The sequence below is a fragment of the Tiliqua scincoides genome, chromosome 1, assembly GCF_035046505.1.
Source record: "Tiliqua scincoides isolate rTilSci1 chromosome 1, rTilSci1.hap2, whole genome shotgun sequence".
NCBI classification, from domain to species: Eukaryota; Metazoa; Chordata; class Lepidosauria; order Squamata; family Scincidae; genus Tiliqua; species Tiliqua scincoides.
This window is the reverse complement of record NC_089821.1, coordinates 129,753,144-129,780,129: the sequence shown is the minus strand read 5'-3', so window position 1 is coordinate 129,780,129 and position 26,986 is coordinate 129,753,144. Positions and strand designations below refer to the sequence as shown.

At 42.9% G+C, this 26,986-nt stretch overlaps 1 protein-coding gene across 1 annotated transcript in view; it reads left to right on the top strand.

Moving 5' to 3' along the window:
- Window positions 1-806: 806 nt before the first annotated feature.
- Window positions 807-26,986, top strand: part of BARD1 (BRCA1 associated RING domain 1) — a 60,717-nt gene continuing 34,537 nt past the window's right edge. The window contains exons 1-4 of the mRNA XM_066626514.1: window positions 807-1,002; window positions 3,011-3,067; window positions 13,470-13,615; window positions 21,325-22,316. Of these exons, the coding sequence (XP_066482611.1) occupies window positions 860-1,002; window positions 3,011-3,067; window positions 13,470-13,615; window positions 21,325-22,316 (1,338 nt within the window). The 5' untranslated portion in view covers window positions 807-859. The remainder of the gene's footprint in view (window positions 1,003-3,010; window positions 3,068-13,469; window positions 13,616-21,324; window positions 22,317-26,986) is intronic.

Genomic DNA, 26,986 nt, shown 5'->3' with positions numbered 1-26,986 from the left:
AAGAGTGGGCTAAGCAGCAGAAGGATCCTATGCATGTTTACTCAGAAGTCAGGCTTGCAGAATTCAACTGGGTTTTAACCATGCCCCTTTGGATTGACAGCCCAATCCCACCCACACTTTCCTGGGAGTAAGCCCCATTGAGTCTAATGGGACTTCCTTCTGAGTAGACATACCTAGGATGCAGCTCTAAGGCTACAATCCACACTTTCCTGGGAGGAAGCCCCATTGAGTCTAATGGGACTTACTTCTGAGTAGACACACATAGCACTGGGCTCTAAGGCTACGACACTTTCCTGGGAGTCAGCCCCATTGACTCTAGTGGGACTTCCTTCTGAGTAGACCTGCATCGGATGGGGCTGTAAGGCACTGCACTGACTGGACAAGAGCAATAGGCGCAGGGATGTCCAGTCTGCAGCGTGTGCGGCTCTGGGCATCTTACTGGAGGAACGTTCCTTGGCAGCAGCACAAACCACCAGCTCCCACCATTGGGATCAGCGCTGCACAGCGCTCTGAATAGTTGCAGCACGTGACGTCGCAGCTGAGAGGGTTCTCTCTCTCTCTCCAGGGTTCCTCCTTTCCGATTGGTTCTCAGAAGTTGATTGACAGCTAGCGTCGACCACGCCCTTCACTCCTTGTTCCCGCTCAGACGCTGTCGGCGGGAGAGAGAAGGGAAAACCAACTTCCGGGAACGCCACATCCGCAACTGCGCGTGCGTCGGCGCCGAGCAGGAGTTGACACACGCGCCCTGGGAGAGTGGCGCATGCGCACAGTGGGGTTGTGAGGGGAAGGCGGCAGCGTTCGAATCGCGTTCTGTTCCCTGGATTGGGTCGGATCGGCGCGGCTGCGGGGGGAGGGGGTCATGCGCCCCGCCGGGATCCGTGTGCGCTCCGGGAACGAGCCCGTCGCGCGGATGGAGGAGAAGCCGCCGCCCCCCGACTGCCGCTGGGAGGAGACCCGGGCGGCTCTGCGGCGCCTGCAGGAGGGGCTCAGCTGCTCCCGATGGTAACGACGCGCCCCGGGCGCCGGGAAGGGGGACCGCAGGAGGCGAGACCTCAGAGCCCTCTAGACCAGGGCATGCACAACACACTGCACAACGCACTGCATTCTTGGCATGCACAACACACTACACAACACAGCACTGCACAACGCACTCTATTCTTGGCATGCACAACACGCAACACAGCACTGCACGACGCATTGCACTCTTGACATGCACAACACACAACGCAACACAGCACTGCACGACACACTGCATTCTTGACATGCGCAACACACAACGCAACACAGCACTGCACGATGCACTGCATTCTTGGCATGCACAACACGCAACACAGCACTGCACGACGCACTGTACTCTTGACATGCACAACACACAACGCAACACAGCACTGCACGATGCACTGAATTCTTGGCATGCACAGCACACAACGCAACACAGCACTGCACGATGCACTGAATTCTTGGCATGCACAACACACAACAACACACTGCACAACACACTGCATTCTTGGCATACACAACACACAACACAACGCAATAATGCTTCACCTGGTGGGAAACAATAAGCTGAGGCAGTGTTTCTCAACCACTGGTATGGATACCACCAGTGGTACTTGAGGTGATGTCTGGTGGTACTTCAGGATTGTGTGGCGAGCGGGGAGGCAGGTGAGGCAGAGCCCCCCCACCATAGTCCTTTGAAAAGCACCTTTGTGTGTGAGGTGTGCAAGCGCACACAACCCATGCTTTTCGAAGGACTCCAGTGTGGGAGCTCTGCCTCACCTGCTTCCCCACCCACCGCACATTCCTGTGTAGTGCTTGCGGGACCCCTGGGTGTCTGCTGCCTGGCAGTGAGATGAGTGGCATGACACAACAAACATTGGTAGGAGCCTTGGCTCAGTGGGCACAGCTTCAATGCATGCTTTTCTAAAAATCCTTCCTGTCCATCCTGAGCCTCTTTACTGCTGCTTGTCACTTCATAACTGGCCTCTCAACTCAGAAGTAATTGGCAATAACATCATCACCAGTTACTTCCATCAGTGGATCATGTGAAGTGTTGCAATGGGGGATGAACATTGAGAAAAGCCTATTTAAGATCCTATAATAATAAGCAATAACAGCAAAAAGGAGAATGCAGAACTCCCAGTGCCCACTCCCCATTATGAAATGGGGCTGTTCTGTACATATGGTTTACTGTATAGTCAAGTGGCGCCATTCAGCACAACATATGGATTGTGAACAACTGAGGGCCATACCCTATACATATTTCAAGTACTCATACAGCTGGACTAACTGGGCATGCACTATCCTGCGGTAGTCACAGAGGCCTCCTCAAGGTAAGGGAATGTTTGTTCCCTTACCTCAAGGCTGCATTGGGCAGGAATGGGCCCTAAGAGTGCAATCTTATGTATGTTTTCTCAGCAGTAAAATCCACAGTGTTCAGTGGTGCCTATTCCCATGTAGGTGTACACAGGGATGTGCCTGAGATGAACAGACGGCAGTGGAACAGAAAAGTAACTGTCCCCTGAACTGGCTGAAGTAATCTTGTGAGTTTGCTGCCTTTGACAGAGCCAACAAGAAAGCTGTCAGTCGTGTTGAAGTCTCTTTTTAGAAGATGGAATGCACTATAAAAAGTACTAGTGTTGATTGTGTGAATGTGTGTGACATTGATTTTCTTTTCCCACCCAAATCCATGTATGTGGCATTTTGCATACAAACAAAAACAAAGAAGACAGGCCCCTTTCTGAGGAACTTGCAACTAAAATTTCAACAAAGGGGGAGACAACAAAGGCAGATGATCAGACAAAACCAGAGGGAGAACTATTGGAAGTGGTGCTAATCTGGGTTTTTAACAAGTGGGTTTGTCCATGTTTTGTTTAAAAAACAACAACAAAAGATAAAGGAAACAATGTGCAATGAAATCTATATTATAAATGTATCAGAAAGTGATTCTAGTAACTAGGACAACAGTAACTGTCTTCACCGTTAAAGTGTGTGTATATTTTCTTGACAGCAGTGGCATTTTGAAGAAACCCGTGAACATTGGAGGCTGTGAGCATGTTTTCTGTTTGTAAGTCATTATCTGTTTTGCTATCATGTAAAACTGTACCCTAGTCCAAGAAGCATGGTCAACTTCACCATCAAGAATCATTGGTGGCAGTATTGGCCTATTTGAAAAAAAATCCAAAAACAGAAGAGTAAATTTTATTAGGCCCAATTAAAATATCATAAAGCAGTATGCAGTTGTAAGTACGTGAACATGAAATAACCACATATTCTTCCCTAGGTTATTCTTCTGCTTCCTTCCTCTTCCTCTGTAATCTCTCTGTGTCCCTCTTTAGACTGTGAGCTCCTTTGCTTCAGTGATTGATCTTATACTTTTCTTATGAGAACTTCGTTTGAAAGCAGTAGATAAATGTGAATACATTTTAAAATTCTTTCATTCTCCTTCAGGTTGTCTGTGGCACAAAACAAAATGTTAATCAAAGTCTTAACAATGCATTCTCCTGAGCATTATAATGTGTGGTTCAGCTAATTGTAAGAGAGGATTGTTTGAATATTGATTCAAGCAGCCAAGACCTTTCTAATCATTTTGTTGCTAATGAGTTACATAGATTTGTGGTTTTAAGCCACTAAGGTTGTGTTTGGGCCACTTGTCAGACCAAAATAACTAAAATTTTTGCATTAAAACCTGTGTTTGTAATTAAAAAGTGCATCATTTTTATTGAGAAAAGCTGTTCAAATAACAGTGGTCATGTTCATTATTTTCTATTTCTATTATGATTGGTAGAGCAACAGGTTTCTCTGCCATATTTACTTGATTGCTAAAAATAAAGTATATTTTTTTTTGTATTTTGCTGCCAATTAGTATTGATTGTTGTCTATGCAAGGTAATAGCCTTTGGTGTCAGGCCTGCATGATTTGTGAGCCATCAAGTTAAGCTCAGCCAGCCATGCGTGCTGTTCTACCAGTTTACAGTCCTATACAACTCTTTGCTGTTAAAGGGATATATTAAGTTATTGATAGTTTATGGTTGTAATCTTTGGCGATAGTTCTAAGTTTTTTTTAACTTTCCTGTCTCACACCCAAAACACCAGACATCTTACTGTATTTTACTGACTTGCTGAATTTTCATGGAATGAGACAGGAAAAAATACAGATTGGCCTTCTGAGGGATGGGACCCACAGATTTGACTTTTATCAAACTGGAAGTGCTACTCAGACGCCTCTAGCGGTCCTTCTGAGGTACGTGGTGGCCTCTGCATACCTCACTTTGGTTACGGCTGGTTGTCCTCTGCAGATCTTAATATCCATGGTTTGGATTTCCATGAAGGGTCCAGGAACGGATCCCCCTCAATTGCCGAGGTCCAATCTGTAAAGGAAAAAGTAGGCAATAACCCGCTATGCTGGGTTTATCCTCTATATATCCATCCACTCTGATAAGCTGTCTTCCTGAAGGGCAGGTATTTGGGTTGGTTCCTGTTAGGGTTTAATAACATGAGCTTTTGTCAGCTTGCCATTATAGCAGTCTAGATCAGGGGTGTCCAAAGTTTTTGGCAGGAGGGGCCACATCATCTCTCTGACACTGTGTCGGGGGCCGGGGGGGGGAAAGAATTAATTTACATTTAAAGTTTGAATAAATTTACATAAGTTTACATAAATGAATATATTAAAGATGAACTTATATATATGAATGAAGGTCTTGCGATAGCTCAAGGCTTATGAAATGCCTTGCACAAATCAAGGCTGGCCTTTCCTTTGCTGCCACTACTACATCATAGACGTGAAACAGCAAGGAGTGGAGGGAACCCTCATCCCCCAGCTTACATGAGAGGTCAAACAGTCGCCCTCATGCTGAGAGCAGTTGCATCGTGCCAGTGCGGCTCCAGCAAGTGTCCGGAGGGCCAGAGGCTCATTGGAGACTGGGGGCTCCCTGAGGGCCGCATTGGGAGTCCTCGAGGGCCGCAAGTGGCCCCAGGGCCAGGGTTTGGGCACCCCTGGTCTAGATGGATAAAAACACTAGATTTCAAATTTCCTTCCTTGAGCAGGCATATTGGATGCTTAGAATGCCATCCTAAAACAGTTAAATAAGTAATGTTCAGTAATAAAATAGGGTAGGGACTGGACTTGGGGTTTGAACGAATCCATCCGCCTGATGATTGGCCTTACTGTTCCAGCCAGGCTCTGCAGGTAGTCTTCTTGATCGGGGAAGAGAGACACTTATTAGGCCCAATCACAGTCACCTTGCTATCAATGGAAAGACGTACTCCAAGCACTTCCAGCCTCTTGTTGTTAGTCCATTTTTTTAAAGAAGAGCTTTATGGCCAGAGTTCCATGGCTCTATTTTGACATCACATCAAAAATAAGATTAAAAATATGGTTTAACTGTGATGTCATGGCTTGTAGTTAGCTAGGAAACTAGAATTAGAAGTCATAGCTTGAAGTGGGTTGGCAAGCCATTGTTTGTGCTAACTGTGGGTTGGCAATTGACAAAACTATAGTTATGGCCAGTGTTATTCAAACTGTGAGGCGCGGCTCCTTAAGGAGGTGCCAGGAACTCAAAGGGGAGGTGCAGGATGTCTTATCGCAGCGATACAGTAACACCCCTGGGCAGAATACGAGCCCATCTTCTTCGCTTTTTTTTTTAAAGCAGAAGAAATGGGAGTTGCTCAGCTGTGAGAGTGGCTGCCGCCGCCCCACCCTCTTCTCCCTCCACTCCGAGGCTGCCGCCTTCTGTGTTCGCTGCATGTTGTTTCCAAAGCTCTTCAACTCCAGCCCCCATCTGGCAAGTACCAAGCAAGTACCCCATCTGGCAAGTACCATTTTGCAGTCCTTGCCCTTGCTGACCGTCAGAAAGAAACCTTCGCTGATCCTTGTCTGGTTGGTTCCTAGTTCCCAGCTTGGGATCGCTTCTCATCAAAGTGAAATCTCTCTTTTCAACCCCCTCCCTCTTCCACTCCCTCCTTTCAGTCTCCAAACCTTTCTGCTTTCCTCCCCCTCCCCAAATAAAACACTTCCCAGGGGTCTTAAAGTTGTTTCCATGCAGTTGGCAAAGGGCGAGGGGAGAGACAAACACACACTTTACTTGGCCAGGAACAGAAAAAAGGTACTGTTTTTAAAGTGATTTATTAATCTTGTTGTTGGACTGAAGAGGAGAGGCTGTATTTTTAAAGTGATGAATCTTACTATTTGAAGGGAATACTTATCAGCCAGAACCACCTTTCAGAGCGCGATACCATAGTCTTTCGAGACTGAAGGTTGCCAACTACTACTACTTATCAGCCATCGATGAAGTGATTGCCAGCCCAATCCTGACCACACTTTCCTGGGAGTAAGCCCCATTGACTCTAATTTACTCTAGGCATGCATAGGATTGGACTGTGCATCTCTTAGTATAGGAGACAAATCAGCTTCCTAACCAAACCTTTATCAGCTCTGATATATTTTCATGGTCTATTTTTGTTTTCCCCACCAACTGCTGGAAAAATTAAATTAATAAAGGGTTCAATCCTATCCAAGGAGAATGGGAAAAATGACTAGTTGGATTGGGGTCCACAGGGGTGCGTGTGTGTGTGTGTGTGTCATGTTGGTCAGACTGGTTGTTCACAAAGTTCATTTAATAAAACAATTCTATTGGTATGCTTACAAAGTTAAAAAAAAAAGAGTCTTCCTGGACCAGACAAAATCTACCTACTCCAGCATCCTGTCTCCAACAGTGATCAGCAGCTGATCATTTATGAAGCATGTATATTGCTGTGTATTAATAATATATTTTTAAGATCTGCATTTAATTAATGATATGATTAATATAATTAATATAGTTAATATTTCTTGCCACTTCCTGTTTAATGATGTCACTTCCAACCCTCAGGAACATGATGGGGAGTCATGGCCAACAGCCACGGGGGGGGGGGGTGTCAAGGGAGCCACTGGCCGGAAAAGTTTGAGTACCACTGGTTATGGCCATTGGTGCTTTTCCAGAGGCCACAACTTGTAGTGTTCGAAGCAGACAGAAAATGAAAGTGAACTGCTCTCTGCTCTGATAGCTCTGTTGTGGGGTGGGAAGCTTAGACCATATCCTGGGCTGTGTTTGATGTGACATCTGAAATGAAACCTAGGAATATTTTTTCTATGTGCTACTGTGGTTATTCCACCCATCCCAGTGATAAATTTCTTTAAAAGGAATCTTGAATATTACAGGTTGTCTTGAAAATAAAAGTTGGTAAGGTGCATGGGAAAAACATCCAGAGGTATAAACTAAAGGCAGCAATCTAGCACTGTCTGTGAGACAGCTGGCTACATTTATCATCACTCCTTTTGTGGAAAGGTTCCAAAGTGACTCTTGCTGCTCCTTTTTGGCTTTATTGATAAACCAGCGGAGGACCAACTTTGCTTAAAACAGTGCAGGCTTCTCATTTTTGCAAACTTAGCTTTTTGTCGGATTCCCTAAATGCAGGAGTTGTGAGTAGTATGGAGTACTTTGCACCCGCTCCCAAAGCAGTGCAAATAAAAGTTAAGAAGAGTTCTTGAGACAACATGCTCAAAGAAATGTAGGGATGGGAGAGCTGATGCTATGAATGATGGAATCACGTCATGCAGCTCTGCTGCTCATTGAAGGCACCAAAGGCCACATACACTGTATCACTGATTATATGCTGCAGTATCCTGTTGAGGCTCTCAGCCTCTCATATTACTGGAGCAGTAATTCTTTGAGGTATAGCAACGGACATGAAGCTATCTTATTGAAAGCCAGATCATCAGTCCATCTAGATCAGGGGTGCCCAAACCCCGGCCCTGGGGCCACTTGCGGCCCTCAAGGACTCCCAATGCGGCCCTTGGGGAGCCCCCAGTCTCCAATGAGCCTCTGGCCCTCTGGGGATTTGTTGGAGCCCGCACTGGCCCAACCCAACTGCTTTCAGCATGAGGGAAACTGTTTGACCTCTCACGTGAGTTGTGGGATGAGAGCTCCCTCCACTGCTTGCTGTTTCATGTCTGTGGTGCAGCAGTGGCAGCAAAGGAAAGGCTGACTTTGCTTTGTGCCAGGCCGTTTATAGGCCTTGAGCTATTGCAAGACCTTTATTCATTCATATAAGTTAATCTTTAATATATTCTATTATGTAAATTTATTCAAATTTTAAATGTAAATTAATTCTTTTTTTCCCTGGCCCCCGACCCAGTGTCAGAGAAATGATGTGGCCCTCCTGCCAAAAACTTTGGACACCCCTGATCTAGATCAGTATGGCCTACTTCAGCTGGCATCAGTGTTAAAGAATGTAAGCAAAGGAAATCTTTCTCAGTCCTGTTACCTGGAGTTCTTTTAACCAGACAGCTTAGTGACTCAGCCTGTGAAAAGCATGTGCACTGAGCTGTGGTTATTCTCTGTAACTCTTGACTGATCTTTAGATGTCCTGGGAAATGGCTGCAAACTGGTCTGTACTGCTTATAAAGCCAGCATAGAAAGTGTTTAATGAAAGTCAGCATTGAACATTTAAAAAAAGAAGTGCACTGTTTTAAAGATGTATCTTTGGCCTGGAAGATACTGTAGTGATGAAGTTCCAAACTTTTAATAATTTTGTGATATTGATAATTAATATTCTTGTAGGTCCCAATTTTGCTATATGTCACTTACTATGTGCCTTCTCTTCCATGTACCCTGCCCTGCTATTAATTTCTATTAGTCTTTCTGAAATATAGTCATCCAGGCTTGTTGTTGTCTCCAAAGTTTACCCACCTGTAAAAAAATGGGTAATTACTTCTGATAGGTAGTATAGTTTCTTTGGTGGTGGCAACAGAGATTGCTTTAAAAGAACACAACTTTTTTTTTGGCCATACTACTGTAGTCAGTGGCAGCTTTGGCAGCACCTGAAACTCTGATAGTGTTTTCAGCCTGCAGCTTTTGCTGGTAGCTATTTTTTTCTTTTTTTACAGTGGGCAGGAAATTATTGTACTTTGCGTCAGTGTTTCTCAAACTGTGGGTCAGGACCACTATGTGGGTGGCGAGCCAATTTCAAGTGGGTCCTCATTCAGTTCAATGTTTTATCTTTAATATATTAGACTTGATGTTACCATGGTTTGTGACTGCCTTTGGGGAAATGTTACAGACCTGTATTTTTAGCAAGCTACTATGTATATTCTTTTAACAATGATAAAATGGGACATGCTCCTGGGTAAGTGTGGGTAGGATTGCAGCCCAGGATTGTTAAAAATGTTGCTGCTTGATAATGTCACTTCCGGTCATTACATTACTTCTGGTGGGTCCTGACAGATTCTCATTCTTAAAAGTGGGTCCTGGTGCTAAATGTGTGAGAATCACTGCTTTGTGTCATAGGGTCACTTTCTGCCCATTCTAAAGGGGGAGGGGAATGGCAATCAAGATGCTAAAGAGGCTATCAGTGCTGTGCCTTGATGAAGCCCTGCTAAAGCAGAAATTTCACATCTCTAGAAAGGAGTGGTGGTGGAGAAATCAAGGGCCTGTTTTTCAGCTGGCAGATTAAGATACATATTTGAAGCTTGCTTTTGAAAAAGGGAAGGTTTATTGCTTTTTATTCTCCCCAATGTCTTAAGGAAGCTACTCGAGTGTGCTCCTTCTCCGGTAGTTAGAAGAATGTTGTCTTGGAGCAAAAGCTATCCTAAAATAAATGGGTCTCTTGGCCAGGAAAGCAAAGCTCTGTTTTGTTTTTTGCTCTTGCTTTAAGGCTGTGGTATACAAATGACAGCCAAGCCCTTTGCGGCAAGGCTCTTTGAATGCTGCTTAGGGTGCTTCAGTCAACTTCAGTTAACTTCCAAGCCAGGTCAGCTGCAGGTCAGACCAAAATAGTACTGCAGAGTGAGCTGCTAAGGTATTTAGAAAGGGGAGGAAAGTGAGGCATGGCTGTGGTGTCTGGAGGGAAGTACAGGGAATGCGTCGGATGCAGCTGGGTCACAAGGGTTCACAGAGCACAGAATAACCTTTCCTGGGGCCTTTCACTGTGGTTTGGTCCAAGGTAACCTCTGTAAGTCAGTTACAGTTAGTGGGCATGAAATGCCTAAAAGGTTGGTTTACACTGACATTTGCATGAATCCTTGAATGCTTTAAAATTACTTTGTTAGCACCTGGAAGTTCTAATACAGCAAAGACCTCATTAATGCTGTGTGTGTGAGCTGCGGACAGGTCCAATGTGGCAGTGACAGGGGGGCATGGCTCCACCAGCTGGCTGGTCTGCAGCTTTTGCAGTGCTGCTGATCAGCTGGGTGGTATCTTGCATGATTGGGGGTGAGGTGGGCAACCCCACCCATGGGCAGAGCAGAAGAGTGATGGCCAGAGATAGCACCAATTATTGTGCATTGCTGATTGGGAGATGGGTTAGCAGGCAGCACCTTACTACCAAGAGATGAGGATGGAGTATTAAGATGTAAAGGAAAATTACTGTGATTTCACAATAGGGTTGCAGTGAAATGGTCTGCTTATTTTTAATCAAATAAATACAAAGAAGGACTAACTGAATTTGTATTTATTTGAATCCTAAGGGTTACATGTCACTTTTCCCTCCCAGTTATCACTCTGCAGCTGCGGTTTTCAAACTCCCAGGGAGTTTGAAAGCCACAGAAAATTCTTGCGGGGGAGAGGCAGTAGGGGGAAGGCAGCGGGGCAGGAGGAAGGATCGTGCTACTCAGGGGGGCTGCAGGCGCTTGGGTGCACTTACCTGAGCCTCCTGCAGCCTCCCGGGGGTGCGTGGAGCCCTGCGCGGCTGTCTGCAGGGCTCTCCGATGCTTCACAAGTGAAAGAGGAGCTATTATACTCCACTTCCGGTTTAGCGGAAACGGAGCACGATCACTCACTTGTGAAGCTTCGGGGAGCCCTGTGAACAGCCGTGCGGGGCTCCCCGTACCCCCAGGAGGCTGCATGAGGCTCGGGCAAGTGCACCCAAGCCCCTGCAGCCCCCCTGAGCGGTGCGATCCTGGCTCCTCCCTGCCTCCTGGCTGCCCCCACCCCTTAAGGGGGAACAGGCCAGGGCAAGTCTCGACACCCCAGTCTGAAAAGCCCTGCTCCACATGAGTGTGTTTGAACCTTTTTCATCTCTTGGCACACTGAGAAGGCGCTAAAATTGTCAAGGCGCACCATTAGTTTTTTGACAACTTACAAGGCACACTGCACAGCCAATGGGAGCCTCACTTCAACCAACAGCCCTAATAATAAATGCGAAACTAACCCAGATCTATGTTTCGCCTCAGAAGACCTAAATTTGCAGCCAGTCCCTATAACCAGGAAAGTACTGGACAAATTTCCACACAGCCAGCATCTCCCTGTTTTGCTTGAAATTGGAATTCAGATTCCTTTAATTTGCTCTTCTCCCAGACCCATATGGAACTTCCAGAGAGCCGATTGGCCTAAATTTGCCAAAAATCTTGAAGGACCGTACAATGGATTCCACCTGCAAGCCAACATTATCAAAGATTCGCGAAAGCAATAATTGCCGCAGCAAAAAGAAACATCCCCCAAGGACTTGGACAAGAATACATCCCAGGGTGGAATGAAGAGACCAAAGAACTTTATCAGACCTTCCTACATAGTGGCGATCCAGAGATTGCTGACGACCTTCTACATAGTCTGGACGCAGCCTGTTATAAGAAATGGGAACAACTTACTTCATCATTAAATTTCAGCAAATCAAGCAGGAAAGCTTGGAGCCTTTTAAGGAAACTGGGTGGTGCCAGTCAACCAGCACAACAGATATTATTATTATTAACAGTATTTATATACCGCTTTTCAACTAAAAGTTCACAAAGCGGTTTACAGAGAAAAATCAAGTAACGAAATGGCTCCCTGTCCCAAAAGGGCTCACAATCTAAAAAGATGCAAAAGAATACCAGCAGACAGCCACCAGAACAGACACTGCTGGGGTGAGATGGACCAGTTACTCTCCCCCTGCTAAATACCCACTGTAACCCCTGATCAAGTAGCCTCTTGAGTTGTATCCCTTTCCAAAGCCAGGTGCCAGGTTTTGACTTACCTTGCCAGCACTGGAAACTTTGAACAGGATCCACACCCTACATGGTGCTAGTCAGGACTCAATGTTTAAATGGGGGCTAGTATCTACCCCACAGTGTGATTGTGGGTTTTCCCGCCAAATCATATACCACATTGTATCTGGCTGCAAACTGAGGGCGTATACTGGCCCATGGTCTGACTTTCTCAATGAAGGTAACTCTATCCTTGAATGGATGGACAAACTGGACATAGACATTTGATCTAGTTTAATTGATACATAAGTCCATGTATTATATGCCATATGCTAAATAAAAATAAAGGTAATAAGTGACCTTCCCCTAAATTCCTGCAGCATATCTGCAGACCATTTGCAGCACACCAGTGTGCTAGGGCACAGTGGTTGAAAACTGCTGCTCTAGAGAGAAAAGAGGGTCAATGCATCAATGGTTATGGGATTTGTTACCAAGCCATTTTGTGAAGGGGGATTTGACTTAGGGATGGAGTCCTCAAAGAGACTCCCCAGCTCAAAGAACGCTCAGAGACTCCCCAGCAAAATTAGCTGTGCAAGCTGGTGCACTGTGTGTTTGGCAGTAGCAAAGAAAATAAAGCTGGAAAATTTCTGAGTTCAAGAATTTTCCTTCAACCTTTTCAGTCTCAACTTTAAATCCATCCTATAACATGGGATCCACTTTTACTATATGTACCAGCTTTAAATTGCAAACCTATGCGGGTTTATTCAGAAATAAGTCCGACTGTTTTCAGGGCTTACTCTGACGTAGGTCTGTATAGTACTGCAGCCTTAGTCCTCTTTCCCCTCTTCCTTGGTTTTCTTCTGCTCATTTTCTCCTTTCTTCTCCTCCTTCACCTTTTTTCTCCAGTTAAACATAACCTAAACAAAATCAGAAAGATGAATAAATTGGCAGTGATGCTGCTATTGCAACCCAGTGTAGGTCAGGATGCGACTGACTTGTGGATCATCACCCACCAACTGAAGCCTAATATGTAGAAACAAACTCGCTTCACATTCCAGACAGTTTCTTCTCTTGGGATGAGTGGTTGGACTGCAAGTTCAGCGACTGAACATGGCCAGTACAATAAATCATGTCAATGGTTTTAATTTTCAGCAGGGGCAAATGTGGAGACTGACTTCACCTAATTCACAGACATTTGAGAGAGTTCACATAAGTCAGGGGTACAGAACCCCTTTGAGGGCCATTTTTGTACTGTTACAAGCTCAAGAGGGCTGCATTATTACATTGACTACAGGAAAGGGAGTTTTTCATTAGCTGCAAGAAAGCTTTTTGTTACAATTTTAACTTTGTTTTCAATTTAACCCAGTATTGTCTACTGTGATTGTCTACGACATTTTAATGTAAATCATAACTTTCTTTGATGTATTAAAATATCTCCAAAGGTCACACAAAGACCTTCTCTTGCCTACTGAAATTGCAGGCTGTTGCCAGTTCTCCATTTGAAAATAGTTATGCTTCTGTTTGACTTTTAGAACTTGCGTGGGCGACTGCATTGGCACAGCATGTCCAGTATGTCGCATGCCAGCCATGGTGCAAGATGTGAAAGTAAACAGGCAGCTGGACAGCATCGTCAAACTGTATAGCAAACTGCAGAACCAGCAGGGTGGGGACTTCTTGGGTAAGTGAGATGATGCCTGTCTGGTGCCTGGGTTTGTGTTTGCTTTTTAAGATTAAAAAAGAACATCTATAAAAGAGAATTTAAAGTTAGATCTGAACACTTTACAATGGAATATCAAGCACTGGTTCTCCTTCCCCCCACATCCACTGAGACCTTGCTTAAAATAGACAGGAGAGGCTAACTCAGCATTTATAGCTACAGTTTACTAGAATCTGCTGAACGTTGGTGAAAATTTCACCTTTTGCAGGTGTATGCAGGATTGTTGCTTGAGAAAAGCTTAAAAATAACACTGGTTTTCTATATTCATACTCATGCTTAAGATTCTGGAGGTCAGTTTGCCCATTGTCCTTAAGTCACTCTCACCCACCCAGCCACCCCATCCCACTTTGTCTTTATGAAAAACCAAATGTTTACGAAAGATGTCCATGTGCTTTCTACCAACCGTTTGTATTGGGTACTTGTGATGTCTTATGCTGAGGGCTTTCTGGTGTGCAGGTAATTGGGAGTATTACACATGTCCCAGTCATAGAATCATTCTCCCAGATGAAGATTCTCCTGTCTGAAGACCTGTAAAAATAAAAAGAATTGGCCCTTAGAAATGAGATTTGTCCATAAAAAGCACTCTGTGCAAATTAGGATCAAATTCAGGTCCCTCAAGCATCTTTCATTCTAGGGTGAGCTTCCTTACTTTCTGAGCAAAGTGACTTGCTGCATGGTCCTCTGTAGAATCTAGCAGAGCAGAAATTGAAGGGGGGTGTCTTCTGTGGAATCACCATGAGTTAACTTTAGCTGGAGACTGACCATGGTGCCTTTTGCATGCAGAGCATGTGCTCTGCCACTGAACTATGACCCAGGACTATGTTTACAAGCACTTTTGCTTCAGAGCTGGAGAGGAAAAAAAACCACACTTGTTTTTAAAAACAGCCTGCTATAGTGCATCTGGAGTGATTCTGACACAATTAAAAAATAGTTGTACACCTTACTCTGTGGGTGGACTGGAACCTGCAAATCATAAGTCCTTTTCATAACAATTGCTCAGAGATTGACTTATGTTGAAAATACAATTCAAAACCAAAGATTCAATTCAGATCTTTGTTTTGTCTTATCAGAGTTGTGTGCTTATCAGAGTTGTGTGCTTATCAGAGTTGTGTGCTTGATACACAGAGTTGTGTGTATTAGGTTTTCTTTCCCCTCTTGCAGAATAAAATATTACTAAATTTTTGGTGCTTTTTGGTGAGGACTTTCTGCAAACATGAAGACTGAAACTTAATTGAAGCAAACCTCCCTCAGTCTGACCCTTGTTTAGTATATTTAAATTTGCATGTTCCATTTTTATGATGACTGTTTGGCATCTTGAAAATTTAGTTTTCTAACACTTGCCATCTGTCTTAAGGTGACAATAGCAATATATTAATTAAGTAATTGAAAGGGGAAGTTTCATTTTAATTTGCATGTAATTAAATTCAAAGTAGGGAAGATGTAAATTTTTTCCCCCTGAACCAGCCAGTTTTGAACCACAATGCTGCTGAACAAAGAAGGCAACATTTTTTGTCAAAATCTTTACCCTTGCTTTTGTTGACTTATTAAAGACTGGGTCTTGCCAATGCAGTGAGTCATGGAAAACTTGCTACGGTGTCTGCATAGCAATTGGTGCTTTTCCCCCCCTTATGGATTCTTCATCCATAAGTAAACCAAGCTGCCTTTGAAAAGCAGTTGATTATATGCAGATTCTTGCCTTTTTTCAAGGACTTCTTTAAGGCAAAATAGTCAAGACACATGGTTAGATCTCGGACTTCTTTTTAATCACTGCTGGGAGCTTGGATCTTAGATCAGAGTGGTAATGCTGAGAGAGGTTTTTTTAGCCTATCAATGTCTTTGCTTTTTTCACAATCTAAATCAGGCTCCTCAGACAGTTTCTGTCTGTAGGCAGTTCCTATGCCTGCAGTAGAAAATATGCAGATTCATGTAGGGTGCCTGACTGCTTTCTAACTTGGGTCTGTGGGGGCAGTGGATGCATGTAGGCTTCTCTCCTACTGCTGCTTTATAGTGGGGAGATCTGATCATGGGTCACCCACATTGCAGCTCTTTTGTCCTTAATATGCTTTTTTTAAAAATGCAGTCAGTTTAAACAGATTGATACCAGGGGCTTTAGGGCCACTTGGTCCAAGATGGAGGATAAGTGTGAAGTCCTTGAGTAGAAATTCGAACAAAAGGGAAATGAGTCTCTGACAATCCAAGGGGTCCCCCACTTCCAGTTTAATCTCTTGAACTTGCAACAAATTCAGGACTGAAGTGAGTTAAGAGGTTTATGAGAAAGTTGATCAAGGAGCTCTCAGGGCCCTTTCTAGAACCCCATTTGATAGCAGTTTCTCATCTGTTATCTGTGAATTGTGATTGCCAATTGCAATGCTCATCTGACTTATCCCTCTTTTTAAAATCGCCAGGTCCTCTCCCCCACTCCCCTTCTGCCTATCCTGAAGAGAAGGTAAACAGCTCTCTTAAATTATTGTCATTATCATCTTTGTCACTGAGCTGCAAGGCACTTCGTTCTACTGTCTTTGACAATATCCTCTTGGAGTGAGCCTTATTACCTGCATTTACTCTAAAGTGTATAATTATTGTAATTAAGGTGGGTAATTAGGAAGAACTTGTGGAATTGAGGGACATAACCTGTGGCACACTGGAGATAAAGAACCCTGATTTACAGTCCTTTCTTTAAAAACGAGCTTCCAGCTACTTTTGCTGATTTTTTTTTCTCGGTTCAGTGTACTTTTGAAGAGAAGCAATTGTCTCTTGTAAACTTTCCTGTCAACGATGTAAAGATAATTCTGCCTTATTCTTCCTAGTGCAGTCTTACTTTCAACCAAGAGCTGAAATGAAAGTAATTTCCCTTTCTTGTATTAAAAAGAACCCTGTGCAGGTGCTGAGCCCAGCCTTTTAGGCATTTGTTGGTCCAGGTGGATAGCGCCACAATCCAAACATGATGGGGATCCCAATTTAGTTGTGATGGAAGGCTGATGATTTTGACTGCTTTCTGGTATGGATCACACAGCATTTCATGTGTGTCATAAGGGTTTCATAATGGCTCAAAACGAGTGTTTCAATAGCTGGAAATTTCTCCTAATTTTTATTCCCCCAGTGCTGAAAGCTTAACATACAAACTAATCATTCTTGGGTGAAGGCGCTAATGTTGCACAGATGGTATCAAAGCACTTCCCTTTGATTTTTAATAAGGGACTAGTTTGTCAAAGAGATTTCTCAACTCCTGTTCTGAAAACCCATAATGGAGAATAATTTCAGAGGCACACAATGTGCATCATTATATTCTTTTGATAAAGATTAATGATAGTGAAACCAGATTTTCTAATTGCTGCTTTTTCCTCTATAGCTTGTTAGTGCATTACAGAAAAATCTTGAATAAGCAGCATTAGAGCTATAAATCCTTCTAGATCTCACATTTTTGTCTTCTCTCAAGTATTTATAAGTTCAAGGATTGCATTAAATGTCAAGGCTAGGAGACTTGGTTAGTTCTGTAGAAAGTATGTCTGCTTCTGTTTAGGCAGACATGATACACCATTCCAGAGAATATTTAAATGTAGAAGTCATTGACAAATATAGAAATTTCTGAGATTCTTGATTATGTATAAAATAATTCTGTAGTATGTCAGGATTGTTATGACTGTGTAGAATTCTTCAAGTTTATTAATTTTATAGTGCTAGGAATGTGATACAATAAATTTAGAAACTGTAGTTGTAAACTGCAATTGTGGTTTGGCAAGCAAAACTACCAACATTTGTTGAAAGCTCATGGTGGCAGTAGTCTTTCCATGTTCTTTGTCCCCTTCGTCTCATAATCAGAATTTGGAAGCTCTGCCTCTAGGTGTATTGCTTTAGACTGAGTTTTAGTGAAATAAATGACTTTTGGTTTGGAATGCAGAAAAACTTACACATGATGCATTAGGAAAGGTGGGAATATTTTTCCTGATGAACCAGTGTTGGGCTATGATGCTGCTGCTTGGCCAGGCGGACTATGTTTTTTAAATTAATATTTTTGTTCTGGCTTTTGTTGACGCAAGAAAGATTGACACATGAAAGACTGAGGGCCCAATCCTATCCAACTTTCCAGTGCTGGTGCAGCTGTGCCAGTGGGGCATGCGCTACATCCTTTTATGGGGAGACAGTCACAGAGGCCTCCTCAAGGTAAGGGAACATTTGTTCCCCTACCTCATTGCTGCATTGCAGCTTCAATGTTGGAAAGTTGGATAGGATTGAATCCTGAGTCATGTCAATGCAATGAGTCATGGGAAAACTTGTTCAACATCATGGGCTAGTTTGGACATTACATTCTGGTCCCTCCTTTTGCGTTTGGGGGAGTTTGACCCATTTCTTTTAATCCCCTTGGAAACAGACATTCATCCCAACTGCTTTCCTACATGTGCTGCTAAACCCAATTTAAAGTAGCTGGTTATTATCAACCACAGTCGTGTGCCACTTAATGACGGGGATCAGGACTGCGTTCCCTGTCATCAAGCAGCGCTTGATGCAATCTGAATCCTCTGCAGGGAAGGGGATGCTCAGCTCCCCTCCCTTCCAGAGGGTTGTCTGAGCCTCCCAGAGGCAGCGCACGTCTGAGCACTGCCTCTATGAGGCTCAGAATGAGGCCTTCATGGAGGAAGCCGGAAATCACACGAGAGGTGTGATTTCCCTCATACGAGCCTTGAAGAGGCAGTGCTCGGACGTGCGCTGCCTCTGGGAGGCTCAGACAACCCTCCAGAGGCAGGGGGTGGGGTGTGCGCCCCCGACGACCAAAAGACCACATGTGGCAACCGCTTATGCGTTCCTGGCATTAGCCGGAATGTCGCTAAGGGGCATACACCTGTACAATGACATTTGTCATTAAACTCATGGTGCTGGCTGAATGGGATATGTGTTTTTTGAACTGACCCTGAACTGTCTAAATTTTTCACACTGGAAATAACATTTTCTTTGGGATTGAAAACCAGACAGGCTTATCTTGCCTGCATTCCAGAGAGGGCGTGAAGGTGGGTGGAGACCACCACTGTTGATAGCAGGATCATAGGTAATATCCATTCTGCATTAAAAAAACCCCACATATTCTCTTGGGCTTAATAGATTGACATACACTTCTAGATTAAGTATGGTGGAAATTATTTGAACATATATTCTAGAACACATAGTTACACTTTCTCCACTACACATGAACTTTACACCTATCTCTACTTCAAAGTAGCTGAGAGAGAGAGAGAGAGAGATGAGACTGACATAATGGCTTTTCAGATAACAAATTAAATCGAAAAGGTGTGAATCATATGATCTGGTAATGACTGAAGCCATATTTCACTTGGCTGTACTTAAAACATAAAGTTTAATAATTGAGGAAGGGAAGGGCTAAAAACAGTTTATCAGGCCCAGTCAAAGAACAGTAGATTCAGAATGCAGCAAAGTCAACTTAGAATGAGCATCTTGAGAAATGATGAACCACAGGACAATGGGGAGGATATATCAGGAGTTATTGCTGTTCATGGCAGCTTTGGGAGGAAAGACAATGCTAAATAGCTAGAGTTTCTGATTATGCAGTCAGCTGGCTGACAGCAAGTTATAATTCATGAATCATACAAAACCAAAACACTTCTTTCACCAAGACTTGACACAATATCTAACTAGAGTTAGTATATCTATAATAGCAAGAAAATTCTTTAAAAATAAATGAATAAAAGTTGAAAGTCCTATGTTCTGTGATCAGTACCCAGATTCTCTGTATATTTCTGAGCATGTGTGCAAATTTCTGAGCAAATTTCAAAAGCTTTGCCTGTTATTTACATCCCAAAATGTAGCTGAGCTGGTGTTTCTCCAACAGCATTTTCTTTTCCCTAAGCAAGCTCCCCCCCTTCTGCTTCATAGATTTGAATATTTATATCAAGGTAAATATTTTGCAATTAATCTTGTCAAAGTGTAAACAGAGAAGAAAAGAGTAAATATCATCTGCAGAGTGTTTTCCCCCCTCTCCAATCTGATGGCAATCAAGCTTTGTAGATGCTATTGTTAGACTCAAATTAGAGCTGAAGTTTTATTTGCAAGGAAGGCTTGCATGTGATGGAACCAGAGTCTTATTTCCGGCACTGCTTTGTGGCCTGTCTTGTTGCTTCAGGCAAATTGCATCGAAGCTGCACTTTAATGGACAACCCTCAAGATACCATTGAAGTAATTAGAAATCTAAATTAATTGGTCATAATTGCCTGAGGCTAGTTGATGTTTGGAATAAGTAATAACTTATTGGTGCAAGATCATCTCTCGGCCAATAATCTAACAGAAGAATGATATTCGTATATAATCTAGTGCATTAAATCTCATAAGAACTTATTAAGGCTGCAGTTGTGATGCATGTGCTTTATTAACTTTTTCTCTGCACATTTTCATTTGTGTTTGGCTGATATTAATTTTTATCCCTCCCTTCGCAGGAGTGCATATGCAACCACTTTGGTTACATGAGGGTTAAAAACCCCATTATGTTTATATAAATTATAACTGGAATTCTAAATGCAGTGATGTAGAAGTAATGTTAACTACATTTAGTCTCAGAAGACTTACAATTTTTATTTTTTTTAAGTATACCAGGTTTTGATTTATGCACCCATGTTCCTTGAATATTAAGCAGCCAAGATCATATTCGGCATTGTCTTTTTTCATTTTCTTTACTAGGTGAATTGTTTGTGGTTATGTACATAGGGCTTCCCTGTAGAGGTGCAAATACTTGCAAGCCCCACAGAGATGCTCTCCTGATTTTGGGTCTGTATAATCTAGTAAGCAGATTATGGCTCTCATTTGGAACAGGAATGATAGTGGACTACCATGGGTGCCTTTCTATCTTGTCCACCTTTCTACTTTTCAGGGTTTAAACTGCCTGTAGTTATGCCAGCTGGTTTAATGTTTCTGGTGTTGGACACAGACCCTCGCCAGACATTGTGCCAAACTATGATTGAAGATCTTGAACTGTGATTTGGCACAATGTCTAAATGGACAAACTCCGATTTGTGGTTGACTGGCAAACCAGAATAATAAACCAAAGTTTGAAATATTGGGGGGAAAAAACCTTGCATATAAAAAATGAGCATGCCAGAACAGTTGTAGCCTAACCTTCCCCTTATGTACAGTGATATTTATTTTGTGTGAAGAAGTGCAAAATTATTTGAGCCATCAACTGCAATCTGAAATGGTACAGACCATCTCAGTGGACTGTAACTCTAGACCCTAGTATTACAGAATGCTTCAGAATTCAAGCAACTTATACATCCTTATACAGGTAGATCACCCCTTATCTGGGCATCAGAAATCTGAAATCGATATATTTTTGTCCAAGACTTTTAAAGAAAACTTTCTGTAGTGTGAACAGTAGAAGGTCTTGTGCTCATTCCCGTGTACAGCGCAGGTAAATGCTTTAAGTTCTGTTCTCTACTCTGTGGCGTGTACCTGTACAGACATTGAAAAACGTAAAAGAGGCCTGCAGACCTGTTTCACTGTATGGGTAACAGTGAAAAAAGGAAGTATTGCTCATTATATTTATGTCATTATTCCAGAATCCAGATACCTTCCTGTTCCAAGCAATCTGGATATTCAACCAGGTTGAATACAGGTTATATTCAACCTGTAAAAATTTAATTTTTTTCTCCTCAATCCACCTCTTCTTACAGGTTCTGGTGATAACCGGTCTGTGCCAGGAAAGAAAGCAAGTGAGGCACAAACTAAGAAGAAGGAAATAAAAATGTGGTTCAGTCCTCGTAGTGGGAAGATGAGGTTTGCCCTTAAGAGGATGTCTGAGAAGCCAGAACAGAGAGTGATGGATAACTACAGCAAGCCTCAAGCTCCGACTTCTGCATATGATTTCCTTCCTTCTCCTCCTCATCAAGAACCATTCAGAGATGCTAAGAAGTCTCAACCAAAATGTAAGAAAAAGCCAAAGAAAAAGACTTTAAAAGACATCAACCAACAGTGGACATTGGCCCAGGAGAGACAGAAAGACATTGCTGAATGTGATAAAAAGAGCTCATATGAAAACAAGGAAAAAGTGGTATCATTTTGTAGTCAACCGTTGATTATTCCCAGTCCAGACCCCAATAGCTCATCAGGACATGGGTCTGTAATAGAGCCAGAGCTCAAATGGAGCGAGAGTGACCTCAGTATGGGTGTTGGTGCCTTCATCAAATCTACAGAAAAAAGCAACGATAGCTTCTCTGGTAAACGTGATGTTGCTGTGGTGAGCTTGGCTTCTGAAGAGCGCCTCCTCTCTGGTGGGGAAACATCTCTGCTAAAGTGTGGGAAACAACAAACTGCATCTCCCACTTCTTTGTCCAAACGTTCCAAAAGGAAGGGGCAGTGTGGAACTGGAGACTCGTTCAACAGTGACTTTTGCCCAAGGCAGCCATTTGAAGAGTCCTTTGCTAAAGCATCTCCTAGGTCTTCTCTGTCTGTATCAACTGCTAGCACCTTATCAGTGTTGAAAAACTCTGAAGACTTTCAAAGTGCAAGTAACCTAATATGTGACACAGAAATGCTACCTGTGACCAATAATGCCACTCAAAAAGAGGCACAGAAAATTGCATTGTTCTCTAAGAAATCTCCCAATAGCCGGTCAGCCAAGAGAAATCATAAAGGGGAGACTTTACTCCATACTGCTTCCATCGAGGTAGGTCAAACTTTCTGTCCTAGGCAAAGTGAAGCTCTTTGGTCAGAGGTTATAAACAACAAGTCCTGGTTTAGCCCCCAGATATTCTTGTTTGATTTGATAGAACACTAACAAAAGAAGCAGAATAAGTCACATCTCATATAAGGAGCTACAAACTTTCAAGCTGTGGCATACTCTGATTTCCAGGGCTAACACAATATCTGTTCTTGTCATATGTGTTTGCAGCTTTGCTTGAAGCTTTCTGTGTGTACAAAACACTTCATGTGTACTGATGATGTCCTTACAACAATAAAGGTCAGGAAATAGTATTATCCCCATATTGCAGGGAGAGTTTGAGCCAGGAGAGTTTGAGCCACTGTAAGTTCTTGCAGGGGCGGGGGGAGGCAGCGGGGGTGGGTGGAAGGCATCCAGGATTGCTCCACTTTCACTGCTGCGGGGAGCCCTAACAAAGGTTTGCACCGGGCTCCCCGCACCCTGGGGAGGCTGCAGGAGGCTTGAGTAAGTGCTCCCAAGCCCCTGCAGCCCACTGAGTGGCACGATCCTGGGGATTGTGCCGCTGCCTCCTCCCTGCCTTCAGACTGCCCCGCCCCTTAAGGAGCAGAGGCCAGGGCCCACAGGGTGGGGTGTCACGACGCCCCAGTTTGAAAAGCCCTGCCATATTACATTTGGATGGAGTGGATTGCCAAGGGATAGCTAGTGAGTTAATGGCAAATTCAAAATGGGGAAGCCCTGATTTCACAGTTAACTCTGCAATGCAGCAATTTTCAACCTTTTTCATCTAATGCAGCCATTTTCAACCACTGTGCCATGGCACACTGGTGTGCTGTGAGTGGTCCACAAGTGTGCCACAGGAATTTGGGGGAAGATCATTTATTAATAGGCCCAATGGGAGATGTGAGCCCCCACTGGCAGCATGGTGTGCCTTGTCAATTGTCAAAAACCTGGTGGTGTGCCTTGACCATTTTAGTGCCTTGTCAGTGTGCCGTGAGATGAAAAAGGCCGTGAGATGAAAAAGGTGCCGTGAGATGCCGTGAGATGAAAAAGGTTGAGAATCACAGAACTAATGGCACACTGAGAAGGTGCTAAAATTGTCAAGGCACACCATCAGTTTTGACAACCACACTGCTGTCTGGGTGTTCACATCCCGCAGTGGCCCTATTAATATATGACCTTCCTCCAAACCCCCGTGGAACATCAGTAGACCATTTATGGCACACCAATGTGCCATGACACAGTGGATGAAAATCACTGCTCTAGAACTGGCATCGCATAGTGCCAAGAGTGAATGTTGGAGGTAACATTGCAGCCCACCACAATGAGAACTGTGTCAAAGCCAGAAAGGAAAAATGCAACTGGTCACCAACAAATGTGATCTGGGGCAAAACCTTCCAGCCTCCATCAGTGGCTCCATCACCAGGCACTTTGACCCAGGGCGCAATCCTAACCAACTTTCCAGCACTGACTTGGCCGCAATGCAGTCCCCAAGGTAAGGTAACAAACATGCCCTTAGCTTGAGGAGGTCCCCTTGACTACCTCCCCACTGCAGGATGCAGTGCACACCACATTGGCACAGCTATATCTGTGCTGGAAAGTTGGCTAGGATTACACCCCCTGTGGCATAATGCTATTTGCATATAAAATGTTTGACTTGCCTGTACTTTTGCCTCTCTGACATTGCAACATATCAGTTTCTAGAACTGGGAGGGCTCATAGCCTAAGAAATATACCTGTAGGAGGAAGAAAGTGAAAAATAAGTATCTTTAGTTCGCGAACGAAGGCTAGATTGTCACATGGGGGTGCGCATCCATCCCTTTTCACCAGAATGGCCTAAATGAATGCGATGCATTTGGCTTCACAGTGAGCATGTGTGTGGATTTTTGCATAAGTAGCAGGCTTCTTTTTCTCTCCTGAGGAGTTAGTACAGTGATTTTGACCAGGTGTTCATGAAAGCAAACTGTTCACTTTAAATGCAAGTGGGAACTGTGCATTATTGTATACAAATTCCCCATCTGAAATCACTTATATTTAATTAGTCATTGGGGGACAACATTGTATTGATGAGAGTGCTTCTGCTTGGAGGGACTTGCTGTTCCTTCGGTTCATCAAAATCAGCATTTCCTTCATTAAAGTGCAGTGTGCAAACTATCCCTGGACTCTTTCCATGGGGATATTTGTAAAGAAAGCTGTTTGTGCTCGACTGTTCTGAAAAACCGACCTACCTTAGCAGTTCTCTTAATGAGAATCTCTTTCTTTCGAATTTGCAATATGTTTTGTATATTTTTGGGAATCTGGTGGGAGTGAGAAATAAGAGCAGCCATGATGATGATGCAATACTCAGCTTTTTGTTCAAATTCATGTTAAACTGGATGATTTCATTTTGTAAGTCAGTAGCAAAACAGATTAAGCTTTGTTTTAGTTTCTGTTCCTGCCTCTTCTTGTGTGACCTTGAATAGAGCATTTTACATTCCTCAGGTGCCTATCTTTAAAAAAAAATCAGGCACCTTCCTGTCTAGGACTGTTCAGGCATTACTTTAAATGGGTTGATGTGGAGAGAAAGATCTTGTATTGTGCAAGCATTATCCCAATGTTTCATAAACTGTGCGTTGGGACCCACTTGGTGGGTCGCAAGCCATTTTCAGATGGGTCCCCATTCATTTCAATATTTTATTTTTAATATATTAGACTTGATGCTACCATGGTATGTGACTGCATTTGGGGAAATGTGAGAGAGCTGTACTTTTAACAGGCTACTATGTATTTGCTTTTAACAATGATAGTCAATGGGGCTTGCTCCCAGGTCAGTGTGGATAGGATTGCAGCTTTAGGAAAGTTTAGGGAATTTTTTTTTTAAAACAGAGTTGCAAAGGTTCTTGGGGAGCTTTAGGAGGATTCTTTATTTTAAATAAATTTTCAATTTTCTATCTGGGAGCAAGTCCCATTAAAATCAGTTGGACTTACTTCTGGGTAGGTATGCATAGGATTGCACTGTAAGACTCTGACCAGGAAGAAATCTCAGCTTGCTCAGTAATATTTGCATAGCACATGCCCGATCTCCGTCTGGTCTCGAAGGTAAGCAGGGTCAGGCCTGGTTAGTACTTGGATGGGAGACCGCCTGGGAATACTGGGTGCTGTAGGCTTATACCATAGTCTTTCGAGACTGAAGGTTGCCAACCAGTTCCTCGAGAAGATAGGATAAACTTTTAGATGTTCATTTTTGAGAAATAGATCTGTGTCATTCTTTTGATCTTATGAACATGTGCACAACCATGTCTTGTGAAGTATTGCTGGAAAAAGCAGTGTTCAAGCAGTATTGTTTTACTCCTGTCCAGTAGGACAGAGATATAAGATAAGTTTCCTTTGTAGAATAAGGGCACCTTCACCCATTGAACAAAGCTAGGTATCGTTACTTTTCTGTCAAATTAAAGGGGCTGGTCTTTAAGTCTAGTCTTTAAGGCTAAAATTCATAGAAGGGAATCCAGGATAACTTTGGATCCAACCAGCAAAAGTGTTTTTCTTTCCCAATGTTTTTTCCATTACAGTTTTCTGAATTTTTTAATCTGTTCATGTTTGACAATTTGTCAGCATAATGGAAACAGTCTTGTAAAAGGGTGGATGAGAATTACACTTAATTCCTCTGGGACTTCATTAATTATCAAATAAATCCATATTATTTTCATTAACTTGTAGGGCTTAATACACCAAACTTAATGAAAGTTAAATGAGTTGTACGTTTTGGACTCTTAAAAGAAAGGATTAACAACATTAGGCATTTAAAATTAAGTGTGTTGTGTTGTTCCAGATCAATCTAAACTGGAATTGCAGGAAGGTCTTTCCCATTTTACTACTTGACACTCATAATAAACATCCTAAAAGCACATTGGTTCTGGGAAAGAATTCTAGAGTTAGATGAGTTTGCTACTGATCTGCATTAATAAATTGAAACAAATGTAGCTATTTGCCTAGTTAACTGGAATCCAAGTATTTTTTTATTACCCACTATTGTCATTAATGGTAAAATAGAAGTAGCTAAAAACAAATAGCGACCTCTTGTACTTTTGGGAGGTGGGGAAGATAGTGGAGCAAACTCTTTGTCACAGTCCTCGTCAATTTTAATTACGTGTTATTCCATAACTATCTTAATGGCACTTATGTGACCAGAGGAATGTGTCACTTTTTTATTTATAACTTTACTATAGGGCTTAAAGTTGAAGAAAATCTATAATCTTTTTTCTAAAAATGTTCATGCAATTTTAATTTTGCAAGCATTCTATGTTAAAGCAAGTAAATGTAAAGTTTAAAGATATGTGTTTAACTAGTTTGTCTTGGCAGTGAGCATATCACAAACTGTTCTTGCTACAAAGCTGTATAGCTTACTTGGCAAAGGGCAGGAGGTGCACAAACATAAATGCCATGTTAGAAAGTGTGGAACAGCTATGCTAACTTGGCATGTGACCACAGGTGCCCAGTGTTTGGTGCTATCAGAGATTTGCTGTGATGTAATGTGCTTTTTTGTTTTCAGCTGGGATTTTGTTTTTTTGTTTTTTGTTCTATTGGCATTTTCCTGAGCAAAAATGAAGATAGAATACTAATAGATATTGTTCTGGGGGATGTAAATTGGAACCACCATCTGAGAGCTCTTTTATGTGAGCATAAGGGATTATTTGCATTCA